The sequence below is a fragment of the Vespa mandarinia genome, chromosome 1 (genome assembly GCF_050613455.1).
Source record: "Vespa mandarinia isolate Hongniang chromosome 1, ASM5061345v1, whole genome shotgun sequence".
Lineage (NCBI taxonomy): Eukaryota > Metazoa > Arthropoda > Insecta > Hymenoptera > Vespidae > Vespa > Vespa mandarinia.
This window is the reverse complement of record NC_140810.1, coordinates 12,017,143-12,043,326: the sequence shown is the minus strand read 5'-3', so window position 1 is coordinate 12,043,326 and position 26,184 is coordinate 12,017,143. Positions and strand designations below refer to the sequence as shown.

At 38.4% G+C, this 26,184-nt stretch overlaps 1 protein-coding gene across 8 annotated transcripts in view; it reads left to right on the top strand.

Moving 5' to 3' along the window:
* Rbp6 (RNA-binding protein 6) overlaps nt 1-26,184 on the top strand; it is a 598,400-nt gene that overhangs the window by 422,650 nt on the left and 149,566 nt on the right. For all 8 annotated transcript variants that reach the window (XM_085663103.1, XM_035875510.2, XM_035875511.2 and 5 more), the window contains one exon: nt 2,978-3,070. In XM_085663103.1, coding sequence (XP_085519229.1) covers nt 2,978-3,070 — 93 coding nt within the window. The remainder of the gene's footprint in view (nt 1-2,977; nt 3,071-26,184) is intronic.

Sequence of the window (26,184 nt, the reverse complement as noted above, 5' to 3'; positions counted from 1 at the left end):
CGTCATCCACGACTTATATTTTTCACCTTATTCTTCGGCAGTGGCCGTTTTGCGAGGAACGTTGAGAAATACTTTCCCTGGTTGAAATTCGAATTCTTTTGTTACCATCGTAAAACGTTCCAAGCGTTCATTGAGATCGCCACCTACACTTTCTTTTTCTCTTTTACTTTTTTCTATCTTTTATTTCATCTTCAAAGAAATCAGCGACGAATCAGAGACCCAACGCCCGAGAGAAATCTCACAGTTTTTCGCGAGCAATCAAAAAAGAGTTTTCGCGGATGAGAAGAGAGCGTCTTTCTTTCTTATTATATCTTCTTTTCGTTTCTTTTCTTTATTTCTTTTCTTTCTGTTCATCTCTTTTTTTTTCATCTTCGAAGCAATCCCTTTCGAAGCACGTCTCGTTTGCACGACAATGCGCTCATTAAGAAGCGCTGCCGTGTAGCCGAGTCCACGGCGGTTTTCCAAGCGATGGAGCGTAATAAAATTTCAACGTTATTTCGAGCGAGCACTGGGCCCCATTTCTTAGGCCGAAACTTGTTCGTCTGTGTCAGGGATACCAACGAACTTGAATTTCTTCTCTCGCCGCTTTCGAGGTTGCTAAGGAGGAGAAGGAGGGTGAAGAGGGTGGAGCGGACTGTGGTTAGCTTCATTCGAATAAGTGCTTTCCTCTTTTCTCTATGTTTCTTTCTCTCCTTTCTCTTTTTATCTCTCTCTCTCTTTCTCCCTTTCTCTCTCTCTCTCTCTCTCTCTCTTTCCTCTCCCTCTCTCTGTCTTTCTCCCTCCCTCTCTCACTCACCCTCTCTCACTCTCCCTCTCTCTCTCTCTGCATAAGATCTTCCTTTTATAAGACGAAAGAGAAATAGAAAGCGAGCTTTCCGTCGACGAAATCGGGCCAAGTCGTTTATTTAATTTTCGAGATCCGACCATTTTATTTTCATCCCCGAGACTTTATACATTTTGCTGATTAGCCGATCCCTCTCGGATGAGCTCACGAGTACTCAGTAGCTCTCCCTCTTTTCTATTCCTCCTGTGAAATGAGCAAGCGAGAACGAGTGGCATCAGGAACAACCATCCGAAGGGATAGAGGAAAAAGAGATAGAGATAGCGAGAGCAAAGTAGAGTGGGCTCAAAAAGGTGGAAGTAACTTGGATTCAGGAATGCAGAGGTGGAAGGACGTGCGTCCGAGACTTTGCGTTACTCACCGGATATAGAGAGGTCTAAGCCCAGCCATCACTGAAATTGCCCAAGTTTACCTCTTCTACCTTCTTTCCCCATATTTAGCTTTACTCTACTTTTTCCTCTCCCTCCTACTTTTATTTCCTCTCTTCTTTTCTTACCTTTCCTCCTTCTACTTAAAATCTAATTCTCTTTCTTTGGAGATCAGCCTCTTTCCTTTTCTTTATTTCTCTTTCTTTCTCTTCCCTTCGCTCTCTCGTCATTAACCGCACGAGTCTCGAAACTGTAAAACGTTCTACTCTTCTCTTTATCTTTCTTTGCTTTCTTTCTTTCATCGTATTTCGAACTCTATTGCGATACGATCGCATTATCAAGATTCTAAGAATTAAGTGTACCAACTCGCCATTTTTCTCTATGTCTTTCTCTCTTTCCCTTTGTAAGTTTCGTGAGCGAGAGCCCGAGAGAGCGCTTTGCATTTCTATCTTTTCCTCATCTCCGTCCCCTGCCAAGATTTTTGTATTAATTCACTTTCTTGCAATTGATTCATCTCGTTTCGGAGGATCAAGGAGTCGCTTTCATTCCATTATTTCATAATGCAGCCACTCGACCGGACTGTACGTACATTCAATTCACTTAACGTATTCTCCCGTACTCTCTCCAACGTATCTCAATCTTTCTTTCTTTCTTTCTTTCTTTCTGTTTCTATCTTTTCTTTATATTCCTGCTTTTTCTCGCCCGCACCCACGCATTGTAGTCTTCCATTCAATAACGAACTCAATGATATAATGCAATGAGCAGTATTTTAATAAGAAACTTCGAAATAGATAACCACATATAATCAAATAGTATCGTAACATTGAGAATTTACTTTTCTACGAAAAAGAAGGTATATGTTCAGTCAATCCTTTTTAATACAATTTCACAATATAATTCTTAATCTTTGGAAATCTTTCGACGTGAAAGTTGTCTTGGTTCATTTTTTTGGACAAATTGTTTCTCTTTTTCTTTCTGTTTTATGTTGTATATCTATACATATTTAAATACGTAGATACGTACATAAACGAATAGAAAACTCTTACAATTCATGGTAGAAAAGAATAGAAAGTGGGGATGAAAAAGCAAAGAACTTTGTCACTATGAGGGATACCCACATGTTTTCTGTTTTCTCACCCCACTTTTCCTTTGACCATGAACTTTCATGCCCTATTTTTCCCATTTTACATATCGTTTAGCAATCTTTATCAAGCGATATTTTTGTGATTTACTGTTGCTGTTACTACGTCCTGTGATTTAAACACAGTAATCCGTATTAAAATTTCTCACGGAAGTTAAATTTTTCAAGTGTTTATTGTTAGTAACGAACGTAATTGGTAACGTGCAATGATGTAGATAACACTTAGGCTGCGTGCGCATTATTGATCAGTCGTCGGTGACCAGGTCGAAACGAAAGACCAAAAAACTAGGCTACCGAACTCGGCGATTTCAATTCATCAGTATCATAATGTCCGGTTTCAGTAGCGAGTTTTCGCATAAGCAGTTAAGACGGTTGCATCAGGCTTCTTGAAGGCTACATTCGCCAGAATCTGATCTACAAAAAGGTTATTTATAGTGTAAATGCGTGCATTTGATTCAACTTATTTCACTGATTGCAGCGATTAGAGAGTTGCTCGTGTTTTCTTGATTGCATACATACAATTTTATATGATTGTATGCATACACATATTAATTATAATGTACACATATTAATGAATATATCTTGAAAGTATTTTAAATGTAATCAAATGTATTTATTGTGTTGCAGATGGTGACGAGGACAAAGAAGATATTCGTCGGTGGGCTATCGGCACCGACGACGCTGGAGGACGTCAAAAATTATTTCGAGCAGTTCGGTCCGGTGAGTAATCAAATAGATCTTGTCCATCAAACGCGATTATACAGTTCTCTTGTATACATATGTGTACGCAGATAGATACGTCGTTTTTATCGTGATCGGCGATCGAATCGATATACTGGCACGATTTTCAGTAAATTTACTCTATACATAGATGCTTCTCACAGGATGTCAAAACGCGTTACATATCACGCTACGATATCATTCGTAAAACGACGCGTTACGTTAGCTCATCAAAGTTACTGTTTTTAATAGATGTCATAGTTGCGTCGTATTCTGTACGCGTTTAAATTATCTATGTATCTCGCTTTTTCTTTTGCTGCTTTGACCTAGCATTACGGATAACGATTGTCACGAAACTCGGTTCGATCGAACTGTGTTTATATTTTCGTCAGGAGGCCTGAAAACGAGCTGAATATATGAGTGACCACCGTGCAAACACTCGCGAACGTTTCTCTATTTTCGGTTATTCGAGGGCTTCCTGCGATGTCACCCGGCCGATTTCCAAATGTCGAACAAAACACATCGGATTCGACGGACATAACCGGACTGACGTCGTTACTATTCATCGAACTTTGCGTCGTTTATTATATTCTTGAATAATCTGGTTGCATCGTGACGCCATTTGTGATTTCATTTTTTTGCCTTTCCTTATCGCAGATACGCAACGAGAAATAATAATACGTGTGCGGAAATGGGCTTCGCATCTACTATCTATTTTTGTTTAATTAATTGTTCTTCCTTCTGTTACCAATTCAATAATGGTTATTAAAATTATTTATTGATAAAAATCGCATATTAGATGAAAATCGATAACGAGAAAAAAAAGGATTATATATATATATATATATATATATATATATATATGTATATGTATATGTATATATATATATATATGTATATGTATATATATATATACATCCGATAGTTGACCAATCATTTTCAAGAATGAATAAAATCTTTATGTTACCAATTTGTATAGCATATCAAAAATTTCAAACTCTTATTCTTATTGTATGTATTTTTCGTTCTATTAACTCGGAGGATAAGAAAACGTTTTTATTTTTGTTGTATAAAGATTAGATGATATTTATAGATTCATCGCGTCATCATCTTAAATCGAATTGACCTATTCATCGGTGAAATACAAAAGAACTTTTCATTCGTTCCTGTTTATAAATTGCTATTCTTGGGTATTTATAATTGTAACTCTCGAGCATAGGTCTGCGTGCAAAGGACATATCGGTCTTTGTTATCGTTCGAGGTAAAGTTTAACGATTGATATGCATGATTCAACTCGCAAGTGATATGTTCCGATTCATGCTTCAAGCGATTTCTACGAACGAAAGCACTCGACTCTGTGGCCGACATGAAGAATCCTTCGTATTATTATTCCGAAAATTACGACATGATAATTTCAGGCGAAATACATCGAAGTTCAAAAAGCGATTTTGAACCAAAGTGAGTGCTACAAATTCGGATATTAATTTCAACTATTAAGTATGGCAATTCAACGGAGCTGGAACATGGAATTGATTGGCGATAGTTCGATCTTGAAGTTTCTCCATCTTTTCACCGATTTGCATCTTATAACACTGAGTTGGACTAAACATTAACCTGAGCATCATAAACTTCCTTTCGAAATCCTACGGAGAATCTCGAGTGCTCGAGACGGTACTCCATTTCTAGGTAAGCGATGAGAAGTTGTTGAAAGAGGCCACCTGAGACGAGGATCTCTGCTAATTAGACTCTATCGACTCGTGACACTATAGAAACGATTACGTGCTATTGTGTGAACTTTTCAAGAAGGTTTGTCATTCCGCCGGTAACAATACTCACATGATTCATTGCAATTTCATTTCCACGACGTGACAATAACCGCATTTATGCGTTTTCATTCTTGGCTTCGATTCATGAACAGTTGATACGAATGACTTTTGACAAATTAATCGATCAATGCTCGCTAATAAAACTAATGACATGTTTCCTAAATAGCGCTAATAGAAGTGAAACTTTTTTGGCCTCAATTCGTTATTTCAGAAGTTTTAAAAGAAAATAAAACGGCACGTAAAGAAGAAATTAATCGATTAAACTCTCTTTATACCGAATATCAGCGATTGCCTTCAAGAATCACGATCATTCTTTGAAACTCTTTCTATAATTATCGTTATAGTTTCTTAGACAGCAAACGCATAGTTGATGAATGACGAGCATTCGATGGCCCCAATATCGTTTATCATTGACAGAAGTCCAAGTTCCCACGATGGAAATAGTACGACGAAACTCGAAACTGCTATCGTTATATGACGAGGCAAACGTAGCTATTCGCTTGAAATACACTAGTGAAATAATTTATTGGGAAACTTGATTTCTATTATTTGGTTCGTAGTTACTTTTAAAAGTAACTCTCAGGTGACACTCGAAGAAATTTCGCAAAAGGGTCGAATGAAAGAATGGAGAGAAAGGAAAGAGAATTATAAGATGAGAAAGAAGAAAAGAAAAAGAGAGGAAGAGTATGTTTCGATTGTAGCTTGAGCCAAAAATGGATTTGAGATATCGGAACTATCTCAAATCCATGGTTCCTATCTCCGGCTTAAATCACCGCAATCTCTCTCTCTCTCTCTCTCTCTCTCTCTTTTCTCATCTCTTTGTCCTTCTCTCTCCCGACTCTCTTCACCCTTTCGTTTTGTACCAAAAGTCTCGTCTGGTATTGAATGCAGAATTTCCGGCTTGTGTAGTGGGTCGAGTTGGCCTTCCCGTGTCTGACCCATATCTGAAGATACGATCAGGGCACATTACACGCACACACACACCTACTCACATGAAACCATTTCAGGCTTCGATTCCTACGAATGAAGCACATGGTACATACAACGAACGCGCATATATCGGAAGAAGAATGTAAACACACATGAAGGAACATCCCACAGCTTACATGTAACACTCACATACACATATACAAAGATATATACATATGGAAGATTTCACCATCGAGATCCCGTTTGTAATCTTATATCGCATCCCGGATTCTCCGAATCGAGATCTCTTTCTACCTCTCGATACTCATCTTCTTTCGACTAGTAGAGGGTTGAGAGATACATCGAAGGATGGGAAATAGAAAAAAAATAAAAAACGAGAGAGAAAAAGAAAGAGAGGGCGTAAGATTCCTCTCGGGTAAACTCGTGAAACTCCCTGGTTAGTCGAATAAAACTAGATGGTACTGCCGGTAAGTGTGTTACATTTATTTGATCCGTCAAGTTCCGTCGTAAGAAAGAAATCTTATCTTCGTATCTGCTACCGCCAGACGGACGTAACTTCGTAGTCCAAGCTTTTGTATCTCGAGTAGAGTCTATCGTTTCCTGATCTTATTGCATTAGAAGAATAGCGTGGTTCCTTGGATACTCAAGAAGTCAGTATTTTCTATGTGATCTTAAATGTGGTCCATCTCTTTCATTCGAGATTCAGATTCATTGTCATTGATTGAACAAAATTTTTCTAATGAAAAACAAATAACGCTATATATATGATATGTAGCATCGATAGTTTGTCTCAGGTTCGATAAATTGACGAATCAAACCTTCGTTTCCTCGAGCGACCATCGAGTTTTTTTCGCGGCATATCGAAACCGAGGGTTGCACGCGATTTAAAACTTAAATGAGGGTGTCCGAGAACGTTACTTGAAAAATGAATGGATCCCCAAAGACTGAGAGCTTAATTGCGCTCGCTTTCAACTTCCAACTTCCTTCCTTCGATAGTCGATGCAATGGAGGAAGGAAATGGATGGCTAAGGGATAGGAAAGACGTAAGGAGAACGTGGAAGTAGTTACGCCGTTGAGACCTCTTTGACGTGATAGTTAACGGTCGACTTGAAATTAAGAAATTAAGAATTAATATGACTTACGACTTGGTCAAATCCTCTAAATTCTTCTCTTTCAATATCGCTTTCACATCTTTTACTTATAATATATCTTTTCCTTTGAGTAAACTAGTTTCTATCAGAGAATCGTTCATGGAAATTAGCTCGTCCTAAAATTCTCTCGGAGAGATCAATTTAAGATAAAAGAAACGATGAAAAATCAGTACGAAATTCTTTGATAAAGAAAAGCAAATATAAAAGTTCACATTGATATTTCGACTTAACGGTATTTCTCGTGCAAATCGATATGTTAATTAGAACGCTTCAAAATATTTTCCTATATCGTAGAACGAGACGGTACAAAAGGACAATTGTGATTAAACTCTTTCTCATAAAAGTTTATTCGTAAAGATCTCCTTTTCGTTTTCGAACTCCATTTTCTTCATCTTATCTTAAGGAATCCAAATATTTTTTGAAATTAACCTTATACTCTTATCCATCGACTCGACGGAGTCCTTCTTGATTCGTTGCATTCAAGGTCGAGTGATACCAATTCTCTCTCTCTCTCTCTCTCTCTCTCTCTTTTTCTCTCTCTCTTTCTCTTTCTCTTTCTCTCTCTCTCTTTCACAGGGTATTCCTCTCTTTCGTAAAGCCATGCTTGCGTGGGTGAATAAATAAATTTAATGGCGCTTGTCACGTAGCAAAACGGGATAAATTCCGGGCGCCTGACAGCCATTTAAAACAATGCCGTCGCGAATACACGCCATTTGTAACCCGGTGCTTTTGTTTCACGTTGCTATTCATTCTGGCACCCCTTCATCGCCACCCTCTCTCCGCTTTTCCACCGACATCTCCTCCACTCTTCCTCCTCCCATCTATTCTATATCCGCCAGCGCCACCATCGTCCGGACGACCGAGCGAAACCGGTACCATCGTTGATCTCGATAGCGACCACGCTTGCATCGAATTCGTGCTTCACTTTTCATCTCGATACAAATGCAATCGAGTCTCCCCGCCGATAAGACTAGAACACGATGCTTGATGTTCGTCAAACGATACCTTTGTTTTCCGATCGAATATAGTAACGATGAAAACGATTAATGAGTCATTAACGAATGTTACGATACTTCGAACAGGCAGCGCTCAACGATCACTAATGAAAAATCGAACAAACGGTTAATTATTTGCCGCAGTTCTCTCACAATGACTAGAATTATTTTATCGTACGAAATCATAATTCGTTGCGTTAATTACTGTCTCATATAAGCTATTCGGGAATTATATAGAAGCGGCTTTATGCATGCAAGGTCATTTATCGAAATGATAATAAACGAATATGGATAACAGAAGAGAGGTGAGAAAGGAAATGGGATGGGCTAACAAGATATGGTATATTGTACATGTTCGCACTATGAAAATTTCGAGAGAATATAAAGCAACCACATGATGGCCATGTAAGTAATATAATTATTACAATTTCAAAATTATCCATAACTTGTCACATTTCTATTCGACATAAATAGATATACCTTATATATATATATATATATATATATATATATATATATATATATATATATATATCTTCTCCTACTTAGCATTCATCATTGCCTGTAGCAGGTGGTAACGTTCTAAATTATGTTACGTGTTCTTTCCAAAACTTTTTTTCAACTAGCAAAACTTAAGACGGATCTTTCGGTTTCTTGGAAAGAAAAACGAGGAAGAAAAAGGAAAATTTGCAAAAGCCGGGACTAGAAGACGAGAGGGTGAAAGTCAAGGGAATGAAGGAACAGGCCAACGAAAGCGTTTCTTCTTCGAGGATGAAGGGAACCGTTTCTTGAGCAAGGGTACTCGGGCACGTGAAATGAAATTTATGAGGGTCCTTTATTCCAGCACTTAGGAGGCCGACTTAAGTTTGAGCAATTTATTAATTTCCTCGTGTTTCGGCATGGAGCTGGTGATGCCTCTCTTTCTCTTTTACTCACTTTTCTCTTTCATCTCTCGAGAAAGAAATCGCGTCACCCCAACGTGTATACTACCAGCCCTGTCTGTCTAACGTATACTTTTCGTCTTAGTCGCTTATGCTTCTCTTCGCCTTGCCGTTGTCGTCGTTGTCGTCGTTTGCTGAAGACAATACCGCATACCAGCTGCGTGTTGCCATAAAAAGGAGGATTTTCGCGACTTCTGTCGTATCGTCTTACGGATTTTTCTTCGCTATTTGTTACATGACTCTTTTTAACGGTGTGAGGTAAAGGCCTACAGAGACGACGTGTTTGGACCTATGCGAAGATATTATCTCCTTGTCTCGTTGTAAAACACATTCGTGTTCAGTGAACTTCTCAAAGGAATCTGAACTTTAAGAGAGACCAAGGAGACGAGCATTGGGAAAAGTTCGCTAAAGAAAAAGTTAACCTATAGCCTTAGGTTAAATCGATAATGCGCGTAACGACTTTCGACGTCTTGTTCGAATGTTACTCGGACAAGAAAAGATAGCACCCTTATTGAGAATCGACCGAAAGGGGGTGTGAAGATGGGTTATATGCAAGTTGAAAATGGATGTTTGTATGCAGAATGAGGCGCGGGTGGTTTCCCTTCGCGAGACTGACTAAAGGCTGCCTCTCTCTCGCTCTGTCTCTATTTTTCCCTTGTTCTTTCTTTTTCTCTCTTTCCCTTGTTCTCTTTCACCCTTCCTCTCTCTCTCTCTCTCTCTCTCTCTCTCTGTCTCTCTCTTCCTTTCTCTCTCTCTCTCCTTCTTTTTCTTTCTTCGTCTGACTGTCGATAAGCATAGAAGAGTTCGTGCAACACTCTCGCGTGCTTGCTTGTCGCCGCTTTTGTCTGGCGATGCAAGCATCATTAGCGTCGGGCGTAATGAGCGCACTAATCACCGACAGACTGTGCACCACGCTCTAGAGCACCAGTGATGCTGAGAAAGAGAGGAAGAGAAAGAGAAAAGGAAGAGGAAGAGAGTATGTCGGAGATGCAACGCTCAGGACAGAAGAAGGGAACGAAGGACAACGGAGATAGAGAAAGAGCAAATGTCAGGAGTAGCGTTTCTATGCACGTGAGTCTACGCGTTATTTTTTTAGGAGGAAAAGAATAAAGAAAGCAAGATCACGATGCGCAAAGAACGTTCAACGGTTTTTTCTTTTTTTGTTCTACAGGTAAAATTATGCAAGATAAAGAGAGTAGTAGGAGAGAAGAGAGAGAGAGGGAGAGGAAATATCATGTCGCAACTTTCTTCGAATTTATTGAAGGATAAAATTCGCAATTTCGATATACCGAGAGATCACATGAAACATTCAAGCTCCTCTTGTACGTACATTTCAGTAAACAAGTTTATAAAAAGTTGCATCGCCGTTACGGCGGGCTAGTATATTTCCTTGCATCCGTTCTTGCATTTTATTTTCGAACATTACTCTGGCAAACAGTTAAATCGATCCGCTGTAAACTCAAGACATAATAAATTACCGAGAATACCGAAGAGAGTAGGAGGACGCTCACAAGAATGATAAAGAAGACTAATAAATTAGCAATATAGCGACAAGAAAGTTACGCTTGTGTAGTTAAAGAGCTGTACCTACGGTTTGGAGACATATAACTTGATGAACAACTTGATTTTACGAGGGTGAGATTGTCTCGAAGAATGTTATATCTTTATATTATCTACTCCAGGAAAGATGAAAAATAGTAAAACAATAATTCAGAATTTTTCACATTGTATCATCTCTACCTCTATTATTTATTACTGCTACTTTTTTTTTTTTAATTTTTTTGGAGTGCTTTCTAAAAATTCATTTTGACGTTTTCGAAACAGTATTAGTTCAAACAGAGATCCTATCCTATAATGTTCGATTCGACTCAATCCTTCGAGATTAAGTACTAGATTTAAGGTATCACTTAAAAAAGACAATTAAGAATCGTCGATTCGTAAAAAGTGAAGATTTTATTTAGATGAAGTAGAGAATTTAACTATTACAACTGTAATGTGCTCATCTTCGACGTAATAATACGCTTTAGACATTGTAGATGGCACAAATTGACTTATCAGAGCGAAGCAGAAAAATTGAAAGAGGAACCGATTTCTGAAGATATACAGGATTCAAACTTTATATTATATTTTGGATATTATGCGAGTTTATGAATTTGTCAAAGACTGCATCAATATGAAAAAAGAATAAAGAATGAGTGTGTGTACTGGTAGGAAAAAAAAATAAGGAATGAATCAGGTAAAGATGATACGCATAACGATACGTTGCCAAACAAGTACGATAAAATCAGTTTGTGCGTTATTGCTGAAAATGGTTAATTGCAAACGTATCGGCAGTTCGAGTAATCCTACGATTACGATTACTATGTTTTAATTTTGCCAACGAAACCCTCTCTCTGCTTCTCTTTCTCTGTTTTGGAGAATCGTGCCGCCAGCTTTTCTCGAATTTCCATTCATACTAGTGGCAGTAATTTGGAAATAGCGAAACTAATCACACAGTTCATCGATTTTTAAACGAGCGACGTTAATCAAGTGTAGCCCTTGCTATTTCGTGATATAACGTTCCGACGTAAAAGAACGATCGTACGCTTTTGGAAGTAGGTTAGCGAAAATAGTTTTATTCGCCACGAATAATAACTCATTTTCCATCGAAGGCGAAATCCTTGTTGAATTATAATCGAACTCAAAAGTTGTCTGCCGAATCAGATGGAAATGGTTTTGGAGTTAGGCTTCGCCTAAAGTAAGGGTTAAGGAAAAATAAGGGAGGGAGAGAAAAAGAAAGAGATAGAGAGAGAAAGAGAGGAAAAGAGAGAGAAAGAGAGTAAAGGGAAACAAGTGAGTGCGAGAGAGAACCTGCATTTAACAATCCCGTTAAACATTAACTGCCTGTCTGCAGTTTTCCCCCATAACTCCGGGTTAACTTTGATTGCAGCTAACGGCCCCCAGGGATAGTGCCTTTAAAAGGGAGGGCGCCAGGGGAATGAAGGAATGAAGGAGGGTAAAGTGGGCTGATGAAGAAGGCAGTCGAGACTATTAGAGAGAAAGAGAAAGTAGTAGTAACACGATGGGAAAGGCGAACGGCCGAACTAAAGGAAGTATTTTATAACTTCTTAAAATTATCCAAGACTTGAGAATTTAAATGCTGTTAAATTCCACTCGGCAAATACCTGGCACTTTATCGATGCTCGAAACACGTGAAATGACGACCATTTCTGATCCCCGCTTCGAATCTCGATATCTCTTATCGTAAATAACAATGGTGAAAGAAAAACAAGAGAAAAGAGAGATTTTCATATTTGCCATCAAATTTGCCTTCTACTACGAGCTCGCGAAATAACCAGTCCGTAAATGAATTCCTATGATTTATGATTGTCCTGCCGTTCTCGCCTACGCAGTTATTACCAAGTAGACTTCCGTAAGTTTCGATCATCTTTCTCTCTCATGTCAATGAACTTCAAACGAGCCTCAAAAAATCTCTTACGTTTTGTGAAATATTTATACTTTCTCAACGTGAACTTTTAAGTAATCCAATAATATATTATAATCGAAATTATCATTTTTTATTAAAAATGCTTTTAGTTACAGAGAAATTGTTATTTTTCTATTGCGAATAACGGTCAATGAAAGGAATATTGCTACTACCGAAACAAATAGCAATTGCAACGAGACATGGAGCCCGTAAATTAAAAGGCAGACAATGAGCGCATGCAGTTGACAAGTAATGAGCCGTATAATGATTTTATCGGGCAATTGTCGGCATTTCATGTTGCAATGTCGATTGAACGCGAATAATGGTTCATACGCAGGAGGCATTTGAACATTCATTGTCCATTCGGCCGTCTACTTGCGACCACTGGTTACGTTTGACCGCTCCGACGATCGTCCCCCTTTTTCTCTGCTCATTTCTCAACTTCTATTTATCTGAAAAATGAGACGGTCGTCAAAAAATTTTAATTTTCTTCTCGTCATTTAGAAAATCGCAAGCGGAAAAAGAAACGTCTTCGGAGTATTATTGAGAATGGAATATCTTTAGAAACTACTATTTTCTTTTACATCATGTAAAAAATAATTTAGATATACGGTATATACGAACATTTTTATGATGCTAACGTTATTATAACCCGCTTTTTCGCATTTATCAAAGCGCCAAAGAAAAAATACCTCTTTTGCATTCCTAGGTAAATTCAATGCAAGCTAGCGAGAATCGTTTAGTTCGGTTTTCTCGCATTCGATCGCTTTTAATTCCCAGGTGTGGACGAATGCATGTACGTGTTTTCCTAGCCACAATCTATGTATGCACACACACACAAAGATATATCTACGTCAGGTCGGAGAGGCGCAGCCAGGGTTCGGTCGTGCAACGCCTCGAGGGTATATTTCACCGTAGAAAACGGCACCTAGATTACGAGTTTATCTAAATGGCACTAGAAACGCAGGAGTCGCGCTAGAGTAGCGTTCAGATTAGGGGGTGCGCCATCGCACCGTTGGCCAAGGCACCGGTGAAAAGGGAGGAGTCGGGGTATGTTTATGGTTTCATGACAGGGAAAATTGTGTCCTTGGAATAAAGCTTCAAGCGGGAAGAGATTCTCTTTCTAGCCTTCTACCCTGTGCATCGTTAAATCGAAGCGAGTGGAAATTACGGCTTGTATACTACTAAAAAACTCTTATTTCTTTGTCGAATCTACGCATGAAATATTACATGATATGGACTTGATAAAGAGAAAAACCATCACTATATTTTTTGAAAAACGTTCATGAAAATATTTCCATAAAAATCGTAAAACGAATTTGTTTTTTTTTTTTTGTATAAATATATAGAAAAACTTCAGAGCGATGAATAAAATTCGATTCAACGCGCTTGGAAACTCTTTACGAGTCGATATCCGAATCTCGAGTATATTTTATCTGAAAGTACTTAACGTTATCGAAAAGGATTTTCTTCAGAAGGATTCCTGGTCGATAGGACCAGCTGAAAATGCGGGAGATTTCCTATAAGCGAAATCGAATGCGGCTGACGAAAACGACTCGAAAATGCAATAGTCTGTCCCGTCTATATGACCCTCGGGGGATAAATCAGAACGCGGTTTCGCGCCCCTCGAATTACGACCGGATGACAAAATTTTGATTTTCTTGCTCGAGCTACCCTGCTCGTCGTGTTTTATCCAATTTTAAATCACGAAAAAACGACCCTAGCAGCATAACCTTAACAGCGTTTCTCCTATTTCGAAGAATCTCCGATGTCTTTCTCTCTTTCTTCTTCCCTTTGGCGATACTCTCCCATATTTTCCGTAAAAAACGAAATTCACGATGGAAATAGCTCGATGATTACTAATTTGTCGGGACGACGATGATGACAACAACGACGAAAAGTTTCTTTCTTCAAGATTACCCTTCTGTCTTGCCAGAAAATAATCATCGCGATATCCAAGAGATAACTTGTTTGTAATTACCTTGGTAAACGTTACGAGCGATATTTGAGTAGAATACTACGATGCAACTTTGTTGCCGTGGATTCTGTGGTTCCCGTATTACAGCCTTCGCCTTTGAGCATAAGCGTAACCCGCAGCTCGGGATCTTCTTAAGATTAGTTGTTGTTGGATCGAGTTCCTCTCTTGGCAGACAATCTAGCATCTTTCACGAACCCATCGACGCATTTCGAATCTTGAATTTCCGGGCATAATAAGTAAGACCAAGCAGCATATTTACGCGCTAAGAATTATACAGTTAAAGTTATAAAATATGTACATATGTAATAAGTATGGAGCGCTTTATTACGAGTCGGAAAAAGGGGTGGAGAAAGCTTGGAGTCGTATCGCGAAAAGAAAAAAAATCGTGGAAGTAAGTAGTAAATTTAATTAAATTTAATTGTCTTTCTTCGGAATGTTATAAATTTGTCTTGTCACGCATATCTTACAGCATTCAAGTAGTATTTTCAGTTTGGAACATTTCGTAGGTAGATCGTTATCGTATTTTTATGTTCCTCTCGCAAGTACGCGGTAATCTTTGCATTTGGGACGAATAAATCATTGCAGAATCCGCACGGGGATGCAATTTTTTAAAAATTTTGTTAGCAAGGTAGAAAGAAATATTACTGCTAGAACGATAAGTCGTGAGTTTTCAATTGTCTGTACGATAATAATAATTCTTTCTATTTTAAAGAAGAGAAGGAGAGAAAGTAAAGGTTAGAGAATTCTTGAAGAATAGACTGTAAAGGCTCATTTGCCTCATATTTCTTCGTCTTCCGATTCTTTGGAGCATCCGATTCTATTGAAATGTAGACATGGACAAGCGTATTTCGTGCGAATGGAGTGTTATAGCCGAGACTATTCCTTCTCTGTTTATCCACGCTTCATAGTCCTGTGATTTTTCCGCAACGGCGCTTTGTCGCGGCACATCCGGCCGTTTCCGGCACACCCGGGCCCGGAAACAAGATGGCCGGCGCTGCCTCGCTGCCTGCCAGCAACGATGAAATATTAGCGGAAAAGCCGACGCGAGACGCAGGGCTGTACATGGGGAAATAGAGAACCCGCTAGAAATTCAAGAAAATCTTTTGCCAGTAGAGCTCATAAGGACTTTTGTCTTATCTTCTTCCTTTTTGACACACGAATCAACGTCTTAGATTTATGCACCTATTCGTTTGCTTTTCTCTCCTCTTAATCTAAAGAAAACAATGACACGTTGAACTAGATTTAATGTTTCATCGAATAGCCGCGAGATCCATGATACTTTTATGACGGAAAGAAAGTAGTATAAAATGAAAAATAAAACAAGGATAAGATAATGGAAGATTTCGAATAATGGAGACAGTAGATATACGAAATAACATCGTACCTTTCGCATAATCGATGAAGTCCAAGACAAAGCGAAATTGCTTGTCTTTTCCTTTTGATTTCGTTGGATGATTACATTGGTATTGCTGTTTTTATATCATTTCGTTTTTATAGCATTTTTTATATCATTCAAAAGTTAGAAATAAGAATGATAAATTTATTATACAACTGCTAATACAAATTTGTTTTGTTCATGTCAATGTTGATATAATAAAAATAATATTCAAACATTTTGATGTATCACTATTGTTTCAAGTATGTGAAACAATTACATCTATCTGATATCGTTTCTAACTTTGCTACTTCTGCCGTGAAAGAAAGAGATCAAACTTGGTTCAATATTCTAAGTCATCACTTCACAAAATTTATAAGTATGTTAAAATTTTCTAATTTTCTAATAATAAAGTAGTTAGAATACATTATTAATTTATTTATTATAACCTGATAATAATTTCACAAAATTTTATTTGTCATAAGATGTTTGCTGCAAAATATTTAAATATCAATATTTATTAAACAAAGCGTTTACGGATATATTTCCAAAGAAAAATTTCTCTTTGTTTTGAAGTCTTAAATTCATATTTTAAGTTAGGACATTGAAACACACACTATATTCGTTGTTACCTATATGATAATATATTCGTAGGAAATATGTAACCGTCTCCACTATGTATCTTAATACAATTGTAATAACGAAATGAAAACTGTAAAGTACGATCGTGTGGTATACGGAATCTGTCACATAAGTCATCATCTTGGCTTTCTAAATTTAGTTTTATGATTTCTTTATGCATGGGTATTAATACCATCTCGGAACGAAAAAGGTAAATTTCTGTCATACAGAGACATATTTACAGGTCGGGTTAGTGGAACTGGGTAATAATCTAAATTCACGTTCTATCAAAACTATAAAGATCGTGGTTTGATCAACGATAATATATCTACTGTATATGTTCGGTTTAGTTTTTAAACTTTCAGAACAAGATAATCTATTGGTATCAATGCTTGTAGAAAATGTAAAGGGATTCATTAATTTTTCGTATATCTTTGCGAATAAATCGTGGCACAATGGTTATTCTTTAAATTTCGATCAGAAAAGAAAATAAATCGATCAGGGAAGAAAATAAAAAAAAAAATTAAGAGAATATCATTTTTCTTCGAGGAGTTTCTTCCGTGTGTTAAATGAACTCATAGTAGTTATACTATCTGGCGCGTCGCAAACAGAACGTTGTTTTCTCTCTTGCTTTGTCAGCGAGCAGAAAGATTAATTATCCAGGAGCGCTAAACTCGAAACTCATTATTGTGTTCTCGACGGATGTCACGAGTGAAGAACTTCAGTGACCATCCACCGTTCCAGAACACGATGAATATATATTCTCCTAGAATATGCGTGTGCTCAAAACGTCAAGATTTTATTAAGAAGGAAATTCAATTACGTCCGGGCATAAGGAGTTTGTGTGGGAAGCTGGAAAATGTCGTAGAGATTCGTTTCTCGTTGAGTAAAGTCTGATATCGCTGGAAAATGCCGTTGGCAGGGGTCGATTAATTTCATCGAAGAAAAGCACTTCGCAGCCATAATGTCCCGAAGAAGCCGACGTGGAAGGCGATAATGGTGATTCATTGAACGGAGGATTGTGCTAGTGCATCAGCAATGCGCCGGATAAGCTCTCCGAAAATCGCCACTAGCTATCTTCGACGTTTATTTAGCTTCGACTTTCTTCCACGATAAATAATTTGAACTTTTTGGTTCATCCTTCCACGCTTTTTTTCGATCTTTTCTTTTGCGAATTCACCTATACGTTTGTTGAGCCTTTGTCTCTTTCACCTTTTATCTTTGTGTCCTTATCCTCTCTTTCTCTCTCTCTCTCTCTCTCTCTCTCTCTCTCTCTCTCAAGTGTGCTCACGCGAGCACTACTCTTATCAAACAGGTGTCCATTATTCACACGTCTGTGAAACACCCTCTCCTTTTACAATAGCTATTTACCCCACACGGCTCGTGTTCACGTTCGATCGATCAAGTCTGCCTGCTTCGACAGTCATATCCGCTGTTTTTTAAAGAAGATCCGAAGTCGCATACGCGTTTCATCATCTGGTATTCCGTTGCTTTCCTTCCTTCTTCAATAGTCTTTCATTTATTCCCTTTGTGATTGGCAAAAATCAATTGGTACAAAATAATACGCGACATTGAGTCGGATTCATTGACAAACTCGTTACCGATGACCTCAAGAGATTCCAACTGAGAAAAGTAAAACAATCGATATTCGACTATGGTTGTCTTTCATTCGTCATCTTGAACACTCAAATAATTTTATCTGAGATCTATTTCTATTCATTCTATACTACATCGATTCCCTTTAACCCTAAGGGCAAGTATATTCTTCGAATTTCGCGAATTTTTGATAATATCTCGAAGTCCCGGTTCAGTCAGAAATCGTCTCTCTTTGAATCCTTCCAAGAGACGCTACGAAATTCCACTATGGATAGTGCCCGAAGCAAATAGGGGTTAAAGGGGTGGGACTGCAATGGCTTGAGGCAAAACCTCAAACGTATCTACACATATATTCAACGGTAGGATCGGTTCCTTGAATCGATGTTGGCCTAGGAATGAAAAGCAAGCTTCGGCTTGCCTCATCTCTTCTTTTTCCTCCTCTTCTTCCTTTTTCTTCTCTTCTTCCTCCTTCTCTTTCTCCCCTTCTTCTTCTTCCCTCCTCGAACCAGCTGCCGATTCAATATTCGTTTTTTTTGCATATAACTTTCCATTTGCATGGCTTTCCTTTTTCTACTCTCCTTTTCTTATCGGTTCAACTTTCTTTTTCTAACTTTTAACATAGTTCACTGATCTTACTAAATCTCAAACTTTTTATCATTGTACGTCTACGTACATTGTATAATATCGAAAAATCTTAAAATATTTTTTCTGTAAAATTATCTCGAATATCAAAAGCTATAAAACGACAACAGCAGTGATTTCGAGAGTCGAGCAAATTCAGTCTTAATCAACGTAATTTCACTGGCGTCAGCATTCGTTAAGAAATATAATCGTTCTCACGTCTGATATAGAATATACAAATTTGGGATATAAAAGCACTAGGAGAGATAGAGAGGGAGAGAGAGAGAGAGAGGGAGAGAAAGAGAGAGAGAGAGAGAAAGGAATGAGAGAGATAGAAGCTGTTAAAGCAAGGGACGGATAATTCGGAAAGTTGTATGACGTACGAGCGTGCGTTAGTCTGCAATGAACGCGGAGGACGAGAACGAAGAGAGAGGCTATCCGCGGACAAGTCCAATTTAGGATTTTGCAATTCCAATTGCCGCGGTAGCGACCCTTAGCCAGATATGCAGATTCGGAGGTTGGGAGTCCTCTTTCGTCCCGCCTAGTCCCAAACTCCTCCATTGCAGTGTACTTGCTCGTTGCCAGTACGACGACGAGTTCTCGTTCCGGATAAAACGCTCGCAGAATAGGAGTTTCCACGAGCTCGCACGACCCATTCCATCTCGCTCGTTACCACCGCTAATGCACGTCGTCGAAAACGGTAGAGAGTGAACGAAAATGCGTTTATATATGCGCCGAATTCTGCTCAGCAAAGTCCAACGGAAAGCACGACAGCGTTCCGTGTTTCGTGAGGTAAAGCTCTTTCGTACGAAGAGCTGTTCACCACATAGAATGTGTGTCGGTAGTGATGGTGATGGTGGTGGTCGGGTGGCTACCTTCCAAGAGGACCATCACAATTTGTAGCGTCGAACAAAGGTAATTACCGTATGCGTTGTTAGTGGTCCACCGAGCACGCATCAAGGACGACGCGTCATGGTACTCTAATCTCTGTCTCCTCTCTTCTCTAATTCCTAACCCAATACGTCGTAACTTCTGACACTCATTCGTCTGTCTATCTCTCTCTGTCTCTCTCTCTCTCTCTCTTTTTCTCTCTCTCTCTCTTCTTTCATCTCTTTCTCTTTTATTAATAACAAGAATTCACGAACTCATGATGCTCTAATATGCTTTCAGTATTTTCTATGTTCTACATCATTTTGGTACGAAGATCGAGGAAGTTCGCAATTATTAGAAAGCTCCTCAAGTCTATCGTCGTATGAGTTGTATTGTCGAACACGAAGCAAGTATTAAAAGTATTCCAAGACGTGGTATTAAAGTCTTGAACACGAAAGGTAAAATTAAGAACATGCCGTTCTAGATTCAGTTAGGAAGGATATAAATTGCAAGAGAACCTACCAGTCGAAGTCCCTCGAGGTAGGACGGAGAAAAGTTTTCTGCTGGTGCTCGCGTAACTCGAAACTCGTGCCGCCGGAAAACGGAAAAGAGCACCCTCGTACATCAGCCACACCTTCACTCTTTCCTCTACCTTGTCTCACCCGTCCGCCCTTTACCTTCCATCCGTTATGCGACCATTCGCTATTCACTCTATCTCGCTTCCTTTTTTATACCTTTCGTATTTTCCTGATTAAGGTTACGCAGAAAACACAATAAAGCCCTCTGTTGATCTTTTTTATTATCAAATATTAAATTCATCTCGATCTAAGAAATAGATTTTCTAATAACGAAAATTCGAATCGTCATTTCTATGCCTACTATAAAAATACTGTTCAAAACTCCATCACACTCTCATGTTACCGACATTATAAATGATTTTAACTTAGCACCGCATAAATTATAATACATTATCCGCATAGAGAGTAGCTCGACTCAAGCGTCGCTGGTCGGTATTCTTTCCTCGGGACTTTTTCTGCTATAATCGGGTAGTTAAGGAGATAAATTTGACGTCAGCGGCAGAGGCCATCGATGCGCCACGTGAAAAAAACGTTGCCTCCACCGGGCCTTTATTTGCTTGGAATGAGCTGGAGGAGTATACGTGTTAAAGTTAATAGATAAAGGAGCTAGAAAGGAGCATGGGTGGATCGAAAAGTGAGAAGCTCGATCGAAAATTAACGAAGTATCAAAGGTAGATGAGAAATTTATTGGAGAGTGAAGGATAAGTTCGCTAAAGAAGAAGAGAGGAAAAAGAAGAGAAAAAAACATTTATTACGTACTCCTCGCACATTTAATTTTTCCTTAAATTCAATTTTCGACGCCTGAAGCTATTGTTAAAGACGAGCCGATGATCGGGAAAGAAGTCCTATCGAAACGTCGTCGAACTTTAACGAAAGCTTCGATGATTACGCATTCTTTTTTCTTTCTTTCTCTTCGTTGAACGTTGGCACATTTTATCCTGACGGTAAAGTTACCGTCGGTAAAGCCATCTGTGATATTCTCGAAAGTAAATAAAAAAAAGCAGAAGAAAAAGAGGGGTCTACTAGGGCCCCTAGCGTGAAGTCAACTGGGACAAGAGCGAACAGAAAGGAGTCTCGAGGATTATAAGAGGGAGTCGTCGCCTTCGTTCTATCGCATTAAAGTCATGCGCTAATTGGATCGGTTTTTCTGCTTCTTTCGCTTCGCTTCTCCGCTCGATTCCCGTCGTTCGTTGTCACTTGGCTTACACTCTTCCCGTTTCGTAGTCTTTCGTAAATGGCTGCAATGAGAAAGAGTAAAAGACGAGAGGATATATAAAAGAAAAGAAATAAGAGAAAAGACAAGATAAGGAAAGATAAAAAAAATCGGTTCATAATTGTTTCGAGCGAAACAAGCACGATAATCGCTAAATTTTTTTTTAGCTATTTGTAGTTTATATTGTAAGAACACGTACTATTAAATAATGTATTTGCATCTATTTCATTTACCTTTTGTCTTCTTACCCAATATTCGCCTAGGCCATTTTGGTTCATCATCTCCTGGAAGCAGTTGGTTGGTTTGGTAGAGAGGTAGAACTCCTAACCTTCACCGCTTTCGCTCTCTAGGTAGCTAACTCATAACTACGTCACATCCTGCAGGTAATTGAAAACGTTATCTCGCACCCGGCTGCCTCTATCCTTTCCTACCACCGAGTCTGCCCCTGTCCGCCCCCATATCTCGAGAGTACTCTTCTCTCCCTCTTTCTCTCTTTCTCTCTCTTTCTTATGCACAGAACGAGCTGGTAATTAACACCCCCACTCCTAGGATAGCTCGTGGAAAACTCGGAAAACTCATGATAGCATTCCGTACACTCTCTCTTTCTTTTTTATTCTCTATCATTCTAGCTACCTACCTCTTTTTCGTCGTTTCATACACATTTTCGCTCAGAGCAACCTTTACTCTTCGCTTTCGTCCTTTTCGTTCTTTCTCGGTTCCTCATTTTTAATCTTTTTTCATCTCTCATTCCGTCTTTATCTCTTTCTCTTCTAGCTTCTGCCTGCACGCTCCGTGTCGTTTAGCCGCTAGAGAGTTGGTAATCACAAACTGTATTCGAGGTAAAATGGATTCAGAACTTGGTTCGTTCACCGGTACTCTCCCTAGTTTCTTCCAAGAATTACCTATTTCGTATTTGTGAAGAATGAGAATGGTAGTAGAGAGACAGAGACAGAAAGAATGAGAAGAAAGAGAAAATGAGGAAGAGAGGAGAAATGCGCCGAATAGTTAACTGGTGGTATATAAACATGAAATGAGGACCGGTCTGAAGTTCGTGATGCTTCAGGAAATGAAGTTCATTGTATGCGTCAAATTATCGGTAATACAACCGTAATTTGCTGAATAAACTAACGAGCTATCGGAATTCAAAGGAAATAATGAATCGAAATTGTGAAAATTCCGATCGAAATGAGTATTTTCTTTAGACGGTTTATTTAACATTCTATTGGATGGAAATCTTTAATACAGAACTTTGGTATGTGCACGAAACAGACGAGGAGACATTTTATGTACGAAGATCACTGAGATTTAAACGGATAGAATTTAATTGTGGGAGAAAACAGCTTTATAAAATATATTCCAGAGTTATACGAATATATCTTAGATATTATCGAAGGTGGGTGAAGGATATTGGGGCGTAACCTTGGAACGAAACGCATATACGTGTTTTTGACGTAGAAAAATGGTCGATGTCAAAGGATGGCCTAGGTGCCGCACACAATTATCATAAAATATAAATAAAATAAGTTCCACAGAGAGAGAGAGAGAGAGAGAGAGAGAGAGAGAGAGAGAGAGAGAGAGAGAAAGAAATGTGAGCGTAATATCGCCCAGTGGCGCGTGGAAGTATTTCGCGTTCTCCGTTAGGTAAGATTGGCCGGAAAGGAGAGAAAGATGACACGTAAGGGATCGATTTTCCTCCCGTCTACTTCTGTCCTAGACAGTGATAAATGGAAGGCATCTTTCAGCAAACTCTTGAAGCAGAGTACCCTTCTCTTTTCTTACGAGCTTTCGGACGGCGTCTGATGTCGTTCCATTAATTAACGAAGAATTAGAATCATTCACCGATTCTTCACTGAGCCAATAAGAGTCGAAGGAACCACATCGTTTTGATGATAGAATTTCCATGGGAATGTCTCAATACTCAAGATCACTCTTTATGGTTATGAGAAGAATTCCTAAGAATCGGTATATTTCGAAAATATAGAGTTAACTTAGCCACATTATTTAAAGAAATTAAGTTAACTCTACAACTTTGCTGAAGTTATGCTATCTTGTTTTACAGAACTGGATATAGAGTATCCACGAGAGGATACATATAGAGATACATAGGAATTAAATATTCAGTAATGTATCGCGTACTCGGTTGATTCATATCCTTTATCCTGCTACTGTATCCTATTACACTTCTCACTACTGTCACGAGATCTTTTTTAAATTCTGACCTTACCTCTTTCTTGTTCTTATGAGAATCTATTCATACTTCTAGGACAAGGAAACCTTACCTTCCTCTTCTGATTTTGTTTTCAAGAGATTTGATACCTTTATTTCTACGCTTTTCAATGTGAAAAGTAAAGCAACTCATGTTTTCTTTCTTGAACATCTTACCGAATTCATCATTCGGCTATGAATACCGAAGAGGAATGGGTAGTCAGAGTCAACAAGCCGGAAGCTCATGGCGGTCAATCGTAGACACCATTCATCAAAAGTGTCCATCCTTGGAACGGCAACGAACGAACCCTTGTCCTCTTGGCGCTCAATCCGTCTAACAGTAGTCACTTCTGGTGGCATTCTCGAGCGCGCGCACAGCCACCTCCGGCATCACTTCCGGCGTCACCTCTGCCTAGCACCTCTCCGAAATGCCATTCTCATTGATTAATCGAAGCGAAGCATGTCGGGACTTGGCAACACCCTCCATTTCCTCTCTTACAGGCAACTCCTCTCTACGTTAACCACCATCACTACTAACACCACATCATCGACTCGACGACGTCGCTGACGGCGGACGCCGCTTGCTAGAACTCATCACCGTCGCTCGACTCCACTCCTCTCTCTTTCTCTCTCTTCCTCTCTGTTTTGCTGTCTCTCTATCTTTGTCACATTTGAGGACGAATACGAAACTCTTACTCTTTCTATCTCTTTCTCTATCTATCTATCTATCTTCTATCTATCTCTATTTGAGGTTCTAAGAGGGAAGCAATCCGTGTGATAATTTGTCTCTGGAAGATATCTGATAGTGGAATATCGATTGTTTTTCGAAAACAACAAGTATAACACTCTAAGAAAGTTTCCTATCTCGACATTAGAGAGTCTCGTAATATAGATCGTCATGCGTTCGTTTCTCTAATCAAAACTTTTGATCGACTATTGAACCACTTGTACATTAATATTTGCTTGACCATATGAAACATAGATCGCGAATCTATAAGATAAAACTTTGCTTATCTACATTCATATCATGTATCTATATTCTCCGTTATTTTTGATCAGAACTTGTGATAGTAGACGAAGTATTGGAATTTGAATAATTCTTGCAGTTTTTAATATATTTAATGGTGCTTATTTTCTTTTTTCTGAAAATAAAAGAGAAAAATGAAAGTATACTGTTCTCATTCTTGAAGTGATATTTTGTAAGAACCTAATTTGAAAATAATATAACTTTTAGTAATTCTATAGCAGAAAAGACGTATTACGTTATTATAAATCACATTTTGTAAGTGCTATAGGAACATAATTAATGCAAGAAATATCAAATATGTTGATTGCGATCCTCTCTCTCTCTCTTTTTAAAAGAGTCGAAGATATAATGGTATTAAATCTTGAGGTTACGAAAATTTTTTATAACTTATGACTTAAAAATTTTTAAAGTTAAAGAATTCTAATTGGGCAATTTGAAACGCGCAATTTGGAATGCGCAAATTGAAATGCTTTAGCGAATATCAGAAGAATCCCGGTTAATGTTTAAAACTGAAATAAATTTGGTAGAAATACGAGAGCGAGATTTTAATCGATGTAGACTTATTTACCGGGGCATCTGTATCGATTTCAATGGAGAACTGTTTATGAGATTCGATCGTTGAACGTCCTGCTTTGATTGTTTCCTCATCTCCACTGTAGATTATCGATCCTCCTACTTCTCAACTCACATCATCTGTACGATACTCGCTCGGTATCGAGTTTCGGCTTTCATTCTGCATATAGCAGGCTTAGTTGTCACTTTATGGAATTAGATACTTTGGAAGACTGCTAAAATTTTCCGAGTAGTCGGAATAAACTTTGGAATGAATGACTACTTCTCTGAAATTTATATTTTTTTTTGGGAGAGAAACTACTACTTTTCTGATATTTACATTTCTTTTTACTTGTATCAGAATTCTTATTAAATTATCATATGATATCTTTTTCTTTTTTTCGATCTTTAAATTATACATAATACGTTGGAAATACTGTCGTATATGAGATAAAGCAGAAGAAAAAATTAAAAGAATAACTTCTAATTTTGTGAAAGAGCAAACCCTGATAGGAAAAAAGCGTTCACTTATTTGTGAACAATTTAACCTTTCCACGTAACTATGATTTTACTTCCGGCAGACAGAACAATCGCGTGATTGCATCCATTACTTATTTCGCGATATGTGAAGCGGAAAGAGAGGTAATTGGCTATACTGGCTTCGATGGACGAAGGACGGAGGTTAAAAATGCCGCAGTACGGTCATCGTCGGCACCGGCAGCTCGAGCTATACCCTCAAGGGAATCATCTTTATCGCCCTTATACACACCCTTAGTCTTAGTCCTTTTTTCCTCCAGATAATAATTCTCATCGCTATTGATACAGTGAAAAAGTAGTCGAACGATGGAAACCTACATTCATAGTTAGGTCAGTCAGTATTGTCCATCTGAATTTATTAACAATCCCAGTCAATGATTCTTTTTGTCTTGAAATATATTAGGCGTCGTTGAAGAAGCATTTTTGTAGATCCTCTCTTCTCTCTTTTCTTATTTCATTGAAAAACAAAGATAGAAGTAAGAAAGAGAGAGAGAGAGAGAGAGAGAGAGAGAGAGAGAGAGAGAGAAAGAAAGAGGGAGAGAGAAAATCAAAGAAATAGGAAGCCGATGTTCTCAAGACATTGATTTTAATAATAATCAAGCTATGCAATATTCAGTTTATACAGGATGGAA